Source organism: Ylistrum balloti, unplaced genomic scaffold, assembly GCF_031769215.1.
Source record: "Ylistrum balloti isolate Yb309-2 unplaced genomic scaffold, AGI_CSIRO_Ybal_v1 Utg369588, whole genome shotgun sequence".
In the NCBI taxonomy this organism is placed as follows: Eukaryota; Metazoa; Mollusca; class Bivalvia; order Pectinida; family Pectinidae; genus Ylistrum; species Ylistrum balloti.
Genome location: NW_026781875.1, coordinates 581536 through 592063, shown reverse-complemented (window position 1 = coordinate 592063; position 10528 = coordinate 581536). Strand labels below are relative to the sequence as shown.

The window sequence follows — 10528 nt, the reverse complement described above, 5'->3', positions numbered from 1 at the left end:
CTTTAGGACAAGGAAAATATGCACTCTCGACGGAAAATTCTTGGCGTTATATAGGTTTGATGGTTAAGATTTTCTATATCGGCCAACATTTCTCTGCATAATGGAAATGTCAGGGGAAGATCCTGTCAATTCTGTGTACCTGATGGTTTGTTAAGGGATATGTCTAACAGTGCATACTTCATATTAAGTGGCTGTTTTGCTTTCGGCTCGGAATAGAAAAGGTTAACTTAGATTTCACAGTCTTCATTATAAATAGATATTTATTTGGCGCTATGGGTTTTATTTAGGGTTTAAAGTAGCTGGTTACTGACATTTCAGTTAATGTAAGTTGATATACATCTTCTATATTCGGTAGGAAATTCCCCGTGTGGATCAAGGTCACGTACACGAGGGCAAGCCTGCGGTACAGATTCACTCGCACCTCCGTTAATAAAAGCTCGTGATCCACCATGCGCTCTTCATGGTCGACCTTGTGGAATGCCTCCATCTGACGCTGTGTTGCCAGCCGTAAATCTTCCACAACTAAGACCATGTGGACCAGACGATATACTATGTGGATCTCCTCGAAACGTTGATTCTGGATTACAGTCTCCATGTGGACCTGGATTGTCTCCTTGTGATTCATTCACCCCAGATATATCGGTTCCGGCTGAACGCCTTCCACCTCTACCATGCGGACCAATCAATCAACCATGCGGATCGGAATTACCTTGTAAATCGGAAACACAATTATGTATGACAGATCAACGGATCCCAACTGTTGTTGAAGAATTCCCTCTTCCTCAAGGGTGCATGGACTCAGAATGCATCCCTTCATTTCAACCCGAAGCAACAGATGATCGTCAGGAATGGTTTCCAAAATTCACAGATTCTGAATTGAAACCCGAACCTTGTATTTCTGGATCATGTACATTCATACCGGAAACGTCTCCTGACGATACTAGACCCTTCTACCCAGATATCCATAATCCAGACCCTTGTTTGAATGGTCCTTGCTTTCAAGGTCAACAAACGCCGACGCAAAAAACACAATTTATTGAACAAACACACCCATTCATGGAATGGCGGCAAACTTTTAATGTGCCAACTGTTCCGGAAGTTCCTCGGGATGCTTTGCCATGCTCTCATTCTGGATGTCAAACAGGATATAAAAGTCAAGATATATTGGCTACCGACACCAAGGCTGAACCATGCGATTCCCAAACAGGATGTGACAGTACCTCGACAGATCGAACAGGTATTGGTAAAGCAACAGAACAAACAACAGTGCTGTGGTCAGCATTGATTGACCGCCTATTCTACAGACTAGAACCAATAACTGGGGTAAAGAGCAAAGAAGAAGTGCCGACCGAAGAACGGAACGCCCAGCAGCAGAGTCGCAATTTTGACGGGGTATCTACACCACAGACTCTTACGAAAGTAATAAATGTTAATGACAGGTCAAATGACCACAATGAATTAGGAACAACGAAACCTAAGACATATCTGTTTGAAAGAAAGGTAACCCAAGTCCAAACGGAGACGAGTCAGGTCGCTGAAAGCCTTCCGGTTATACAATTAGACGAGTCTGTACCAAACCGTCCGCATCATAGAAGGAAGGCAAAGAGAAATCGCAAGAACAGACGACGCAGAAAAAATAAAAGGATACACAAGAAAAAAGACTTGAGAAATGGTACTCTGGTCGGATTAGAAGATGACGGGAACCGGAATTCGACAATCGAGGAACGTAACAATACACACAGAGCTGTGTTAAAAACCACAACACCACTTCCTGATGACTACACTGTTGGTATATCATCAACAGTTTCTTCTACCGAACCTTCTGAAAGGAGGAAATCTAGCTTTGAGGACAAGATCAAATCATTTCTTAAGGAGTTTAACAGGTTGCGTGGCCGACAGAGAAATCATAAACAGACTAATCGACGCCAGGATGAGAGACATAGAAATGAGGAACGCTCAACAGGGGAACGTCGTGGACAAGGCCGAATTTGTCGGGACGACCTTTGTACATCGTATCGCAAATCACTGCAAGCAGTAAATGAGGCAATTACGTCAAAGTTGTGTCCGCCTGGCTACCACCAACGCATTGAAAGCGATACAGTGTTCTGTCAAGAAGTGGGCGAGGAAGGCGTGTCTGTTCCCATCCCAGTAAATAATCATGATCTTATGGGTGTAACTGAGCGTTCTACACAGGCGGAAATTACTCACAATGCTATCTCTTCAACAATGGATACCAGACCTTCATTGCTTGGTGTTAATACTTTGACCAGTGTGAGTGATGACAATGCTGGTACCTCTACACCGTCCAGTGTTTTTCAGGAACAACGGGTTATCTGCCCAGCTGGTCAAGTCGCCGTGAATGTTTTAGGTGGGGCTATCTGTCAGTATAAAGACACAGAGACAACGACACAGCCATTTTGTCCCCAAGGACAAACTTACACAAGGTCTGGCGTTGGATTCATTTGCGCAGCCGTAGGGGAAATCCGGCCTGTTTGTGGGAGGGGAACTACCTTAACTCAAATAGAGGGTAGATTTGTTTGTGAAGAACTTACTTCTACATGTGCATCTGGGCAAAAACGAGTGCTGACCTCTTCTGGATGGCGATGCAGAAGTATAACAGAGTTTGTTCCTTGCCCTGAAGGTCTTGAACCCATCGATACGCCAGTGGGAAGGTTATGTCAATATAGAGGCCACGATAAAATATTACCTCCAAGATGTCCCGCAGGCCAGGAACCAGTCCAATCTCAAACTGGGTACACTTGTAACAATAAGACCCGAACAAACCAAGCTTCCCCAAGGAAATGTTCCCATGGATTTATTCCCTTGGAAACGACAGATGGGCTGAAATGTGTCAAAGATCCTTCTCTGAGATTCGGAATGACTTCTTGTCCGGTAGGTTTCATTATAGTACGAGGTGAATGCAAATCCGTCGGTATAACTGATAACCGGGGCCTGGAACCATGTCCCCTAGGACAAGAGGCTGTATTGTCAGACAGCGGTCAGGTATGTCAATATCGATCAACTAGTAGCCGTAGTAACAATAAAAAACAAGGAAACTCAAGCATTCGTGAATCATCACCAAATAGCCCCGATAATTTGAATAATGACAACAAAGGGACCACCGGCACTTCGACCAACGACGAAGGAAACCGTAGGCATGACTCCAATAGATATAATGGCAACACAATAACAAATTGTCCACAGGGACAAATATTGACCCAGAAGCGATCTAGGTTCGTTTGTGATGTCACCTCCATTGATGTCACAGAGTGGATATGTTCTCCAAGGGAGGTAATTGTGCAACTTACATCTGAACTAGCCTGCGTGGAACACACACAGACGGCAATTGTTTGCGGGGATGACTTTGAACTTGGTTGGAGTAATAAAGATGACAAGTTCACATGTCTCCATTCCTCAACAATACGACCTGACGATGTCCCCATGGTAACACAACCATCCGAGGTCACGAGGACAACACTGGTTTCCCCATGGAGAGAGGAGCCGTGTCGGGTAGGAGAGATTTTACTCATGGATGATGTAGGACGGCGATGTGTTGTCTTACAAACTAATGAAGGGTTATGTGGTGACAATTATATTGTTCAGACTCTTGAAAACGGGCAAAAAATATGCAAATCTCGGACAATGAAATTGAAGTGCCCGGATGGGTATGAGCTTGTGACGTCCGGCCGAACAACAGAATGTATTCCCACGGGAGGTAAGTATTCATTCATGAAATATAGTATTTCAACTGGACTAAATGGTATTCAACCGATCTAGTTGTATACATAGGAATTTTATCACTGTTTGAATTTTATTAGCGAAGATAAACGAAAAATCCTTTGCTGTAATGAGGCTTTGTTTCCAACTTGTTCTGAATTTGTTTCCAGCTTACCCTAATCATTTCTAACCATTGTCAATTCTTCGTTTGTTGAAACCTATATATACTATATTTAAAGTTGAGAAGAAATCCGCGAAGTCCAAGCGTTAGTATGTCTCGACATTTAAAAGATGGGGGGCGGGTGGTGTTATCCTTGTTTTCCCATCCCACCCCGCCTTGTCACGTTAATTTGGATGTGAGCAGAGGCATTGACTCCTTTTCTAGTTTAATTCTTTCTCAACAATGATCGAACCGTATAGATGATTCCTGTTACCATGCTGACTCTGAACACATAATTAAAGATCTGTTAACTAAAACACAGAGTAGTGAAAGGTTCCTTTGTAACGCAGGCGTTATGTCTTTTAAGTATGTCTTGGGTAGCTATGTATTCAAGTTTAAGTCCTCGCTTTAATTAATGAGACATGTTATTGATTAATGTAGGATCTGCAGTTCCACTGAGTCCCTGTGAAGACAACTACAGTATTAGTAATGATGGTGAAGAGGCCGAATGTGTCTTGTCGTCTTTTGGGACTGATTGTTCAAGAAGTAAGTACTTGGTATTTATCATGCATGATCTTAATTATCTTTCAAAAATCAATAACAAAAATAGGACATGATAACAGAACGTTAACCCAGTCTCAAATTCGATGTAACTAAGGCAAAATATGAACAAAAAAGATTAAAATGAGACTCCCAAAAGAGTACAAGGAAAATATGATCAGGTGTTCCGGAAGAGTGGACGTTTTCGGCTTCATCGACGACACTGTCTACATCAAACGTGGTCAATGAAAAAAAGTTATGCCACGTTTAAAAATGAGAACAAGGTAAATAACACCGAAACAACCAGGCAAATACATTTCAAGACAACAAATCATTTCAAATATGTCAAGAAGACCTTTTTCAGGGAAATTCCTTATTAGATTACAATTAAAAATAATAGGTTTATCCAAACAATGTTGTGATCTCCAGTTAATCTACAAGCAGGTCCTTATGATATACAGACATTACCTGAGCGGAGGGCGGAACTGGCACTCAAGATTGTCTCTTTCGTTAAACATATCGGTGCAAACGATTACAACTGATAAACGTTCTCGACTGTAACACAATGTAACGTCAAAAATGTTTATCTTGTTTAATTTATTTCTTTTTGATCTGCGTTTTAATGTCTGTAAATATGACAGGTTTCTGTTGTATTGAAGATGAGACCGATTATTGTGGACGGAGTTTGGAGTCTTTGAAGATGGATTGTTATCCCCAATGTTCTAACGGAGGTGTTTGTGCAGACGGATCATGCATATGTCCGCCAGGGGTCACTGGAGTTGCCTGTCACCAAGGTAACATGTTATGTCATGTCATGTCATTTTACATTAACATTGTCTGCTTCTTCGAACCAATAGTTGTTATGTAATCTAAATAGAACAACAATTAAATTATAGAAAGAGATAATAACTTAATTTGCTGGCAGATGTGGATGAATGTCAACTGTTACCAAGAGGCCACTGTCAGTACGACTGTAGGAACACGTTCGGAAGCTATCACTGTGTCTGTCCAGCCGGTCGTGTCATTAATGCAGACGGACGCACGTGCAATGGTATGTATGTAAATAACCTTGTATGTTTAGCAATGAATAATCAGTATTCTAGTGAAACCCAATAGAAATGACTGAATAGATAATGAAACAAAACATAGACACAAGGTCAAGAAGGTATTTTTGTCTCTGGCAGCTGGTCTTTTGTCTCTCGGTACAGTAAGTGATACGTCTCCCTTATTTCTGTCATGATACACGCGGAAAAAAGACTGATGGAAATATTTGTTTGTGTGTGAGATAGTGTATTGAAGGATAAGTTGTATAAGAAAAACACTTTGTTTTCCAATAGACAAAACATAATATAATTATTACAGTATAGAGGTAGTTGAATGTTACGGGTAAAAGAAATACTATTTCCTATTGGAAAATGTATGCAAATATATATAATTTCTATCTGTCGAATTTTTCGTTTGATTCACTATTAAATATGTTACAGATGTTGAATGTACTCCAGAATGTCTCAATGGCGGTTATTGCCGAGCTGGTACTTGCTACTGTGCAGCGGGATTCGAGGGAACATTCTGTCAGACAGGTACTATGTTGACAAGACTAATGTCGGGGTTTGGTTGGTGCTGTGACCAGGGTTTTAATATTGCATAAATGCAAGGTTTCACAAGGTTTCTCCTCTGGTTTCTGATATAAAAATAAAGGTCTGGATTTCCGCGATTAGCTCTATACTTTGCCTGCGTTATTGTCAATAGTCACCGAAGACAACTCAAGAAGAGGGAATGGGAAGCAATACTGAGAGTCAACCATGATGCATGTTTAAGGTAATGCTATACCTAAAGGTAGTGGAAGAGGAGCAACTGTTTCAAATATTTTTGTTTTTCACAAATACTCTTCGAATTCATTAGACACCGAGCAATGCATACCACCGTCCAATAATGCAAACTTTTGCCTTTAAGCAATAGCAAGCATGCACATCATCAATAAAAAATACGTTTTTCTATTATCATTTATGATTGTATATATATATTACAGATATAGATGAATGTGCACGTCACTCGGGGCTATGTCAACACCACTGCCGTAATACACATGGCGATTACGCATGCGTCTGTTCTCCGGGAAGCAGACTCCGGCAAGATGGGAGAACGTGTGTCAGTAGGTTGTTTGAAGTTGTTTTCGGTCTGACAACAAATTAGTTCCTTAGAGTTTGTACTGACGATTCCTAGAATGATAAATCAGCGATGTCGTGTATTTTTAATATATATAAATATAAATTTGTATTTACATTGGAGCCTTTTGTACAATAGTTAGGTGTGTTGCAATGATATGTCAAATTACATCATTAATAGAAAATAGCCAAACATATCAGTAAAAAGATGTTAGGCGTATATAAATAGAACAATACCTTATATAGATATTTTCATTGCAGTGTTAATCTGTTTATAGATACAACATGTGTACCCGAGTGTAGAAACGGAGGTGTGTGTTTCCAGCAAAGGTGTCAGTGTCCACGAGGGTACCGTGGGGTCACGTGTCAGTTAGGTAGGTATAAATTATAACGTGATTGTCAAGCAACGGGTGCCTCATCTTTCTTTTTGTAGTTTGTAGTTAATGAAGAAATGTCTTATAATTACAGTCTGTAGTTAATTAATTTCTTTTTGTTACAGATATTAATGAGTGTTTAGAATGGCCTTGCAGTCATATATGTAGAAATATCCCAGGAAGTTACGTCTGCGCATGTCCAATTGGATATGAATTGAATGCTGACCGACACACATGCTCAAATTTAACTATCACAGAAACATACTGAGATTAGTGTAAATATACGTCATCTCTACATCTTAATGCTAATTACGATTAGTTAATAAGATAAGATATTGACAAATCAATGGCACTCAACAGCTCCGTGGAAACATCAGTAAAATAAAAAGGTACCATCAGCTCGCGAACAGCTACCAGTTTGATGTCTGCTGTTAACAGTTGTAGTTGTCTTAGGTATGTCATGTTGATATGATAAAGATACCGAAAAACGCAAACATGTTGAATATAGATATTATGCTAGGGTATTTTTGTCACTTTCATATTCACCCTTCATAAACATTAACGCAGCAGTCAGCGGCGAAATTTAGAGAGGTATTGTATAAAAAGTTTCAGACACGTCGGAACAAAATAGACGTTGATTGTTTTAAAGATTACAAAAGTGGTTATTTCAAATGATTGGAGCTTATGCAAATCTGATCCTATGCTTTCAGTTGCCTCTTGAAGTTTGATAACCGGAAGCTGATGCGTATATTTGATTTCATTTCTAGAGAGTCCATAATGGTTGAAATTTGTTAAAGATAACCAAACATAGGACAAAGTAACGGACTTGAGAAAAAGTGGTGTAAATAAGTTATATGTGTGTGGAAAGTATCCATCATCAATCGTGAATAAATAGTATAATTTGTCCGCTTTATTGTCGTAATCATAAATGATACCATCAGCGGGTAAAGGAATGTACACTAAACGGTTGTGCCTAGTAGAGAATGAATTTGTTTGTTAGCTTGCTTATTTCGGTCAACAACATGCCATATGCCATGTAGAGCAAGGAGGGTTAAGTGTCTTTCCAAAGGGCACAACCAGCCAAAACCTGTCCATTTCCAAGCAAACTGTGAACTCACCAAAATCAGGGAGCGTCGAACCATTCAACTCGTGTTCCTCCTTGGGTTTGCAGGTATGCCAACCCTTTGTAATGGCACCCCCTGTTAGCGTAAAGGGGGATAACTCTAATAAATTAAAATCATGACATCTCTAACAAAGCAATCGCCAGTGTTAAATCAGGGAAAGCTCGTTTTATTTACGTTTTAAAATCAAACAGAAACAATATGTATCATCAACTTTTTTGTGATTGCTAACTAAGTGAGGCATATGGTAATTTTCTTTTGATCCAAATTGTTTTAATTTTTTTTATAACTTTCAGGAAATCATTATGTTTCTTTTATTTTTATTTGTCAGTACTTATCAGATTTTCTAGCGCAATTCTATTGATGAAGGTATTTTCACTTAATTGTACTTAAAAAGAATGGAATGCCTGATATCGATTAAAATATGATCACAATCAGAACGCTCTAGTCATGTTTATATTCTGTCTGGAAGAGAGAGGATTGCAATCAACCGGAAGGCTCTATAATTACAATAACAATAATAAAATATTTATTGAAATCGTCCATAGTTAAATCACGTTGAACAAAAATCAGGAAAGCGTTCACATTCGAATGTGTTTGACATTGATTTAACATGCCGAAGAATAGATAAACATCTATTATTTACAAACCTATTTTCCGCCTGAATCCTCCAGCATACGAAAGAATCTATCATTACTGATCTAATATAGTAAGACATACCTAGTAATCTATACAGGGCAAATGGTGTTGTAAAAATGACACGAAAACACTGACAGGTAAATGTTATCTCAAAGTCAAAATCGATAAACTTCATCGTATAACGTTTGGTCAACCAAAGGAATTAATGTCACGTTCTTGGATAGGAATACATTGAACAACAAAGAAACTACCCGGCAATGCACATCTCTAATTCCATATACAACAAAATGCAGTATATCTAACGAGATGAAAATTGCGACTGTTTATTTTCCTTAAATCTTCATCTGTCGAAACCCCTGGTGTGAATTTACCTTTTACCGCAAAGAACAAATCTGATACATATCTGATTTTACAATATCTGGTAAATCTGGAAAATGACAAACGACAGGGCCTAGGGGCCTAGGACTGATCCCTGGGGAATACCAGATGATACGTCATTCCATTCGGACTGTTTGTCATTTATTCTTACATGCTTTTTTCTCCCAATCAAATCAAATTTTCGGATTGTTAAGATGAACATTTCAGTTTATGAATTCTAATTTTTTTTCTTCTGTACAAAAGCTTGGTGAGATCACAACTGGATAACGCAAGTAATGTTATTCATATGTGTTTGAGGTATTGTTTCCACACCTTATAATAAAATTGTATCTATTATTTACAAGCCACTTTTTCGCATGAGTCACTGTGTGAAAGAAACTATACTTTTGTTATGGATGTCTGGTAACATACCTATATTGTATTCAGGCATTAGCAACATCGATTAAACAGGGACTAGATGTAAACAAAGAATGTACTTTGGGAGGCTTGATTTGATCCAATTAGCAACCAACGTTATTTAAGTGTGTGTCAGAATTGCAGGTGGATGAAAAAATTCCCAAAGAAATTCCACGACCTGCAGTCAGTACCTCACGACTGCCCTATGTAGACATCGAAACTGCGATCGAGAGGTAGAGGGCAAGTGATGAACACGGTTAGACGCCTTAATCTTGCGGCCACCTTGGAGAGCCCGGATGAGGAAAGAAAGCGTCTCCAGCTTCATCGACATCACTCGCAAGGTTATCCTTTGTTAATCCAAGTATATATATATATATATATATATATATATATATATATTTAAAATAGGAACTATTTTTGAAAAAGAAAACAAAAACCAAAAGCAAAAACAAACAGGCGTACTAACAAACATTAACCGCCTCTAATTTCATATAACAATAGGACTGAAAATGGTGACAATTAAACCTCCCATTCTTTTCAACAGCCTGCATTTATCGTAACTCCGTTCAATTGATATCATTGAATGAACTACAACATGTAAACACTATAGTTTGGGAAGAATTGTTACTACATGGAAATACAAAAAAAAAAAAAAACCTCACAATGGAGAATTAAAAATCCTCGGGTATATCACCAACATGTCATCATAATCATAATCCAAAGTCCACAACACAGGAGTAAAATATGACATCCGTCACGCCTCGTTAGTAATGTAAGGTTCGCAAATAAGGACAAGGGATAAGAAAACGGCCAAACTTGGCGGAATGCTGTCCCATTTGATTTTGCCGAAGGAGAATATAAACGGCTGATGTGGTAGAATTAGTCGTGTCCTTGAAAAAGTATATTTGAATTTCATACAGGTAGGAATATCGCTCTAATAGTGTAAAATCCGTGTTAATTAAAGACAAGCTCTTTGTATCTTCAAGTGAAATTCTGACTATTGTAAGGCCTTTTTAACTGTTTAAGGCCAGTCCTGCG

The 10528-nt window shown here is 38.9% G+C and overlaps 1 protein-coding gene across 1 annotated transcript; it reads left to right on the top strand.

The window, feature by feature from the left end:
- Window positions 1-477: 477 nt before the first annotated feature.
- Window positions 478-7862, top strand: LOC132544437 (uncharacterized). Its single transcript, XM_060208039.1, has 8 exons — window positions 478-3715; window positions 4319-4423; window positions 5077-5211; window positions 5343-5468; window positions 5902-5997; window positions 6447-6569; window positions 6861-6956; window positions 7082-7862. Exons 1-8 carry the CDS (start codon window positions 478-480, stop codon window positions 7222-7224), a joined length of 4062 nt encoding a protein of 1353 aa, XP_060064022.1. The 3' UTR covers window positions 7225-7862.
- The last annotated feature ends 2666 nt before the right edge of the window (window positions 7863-10528 follow it).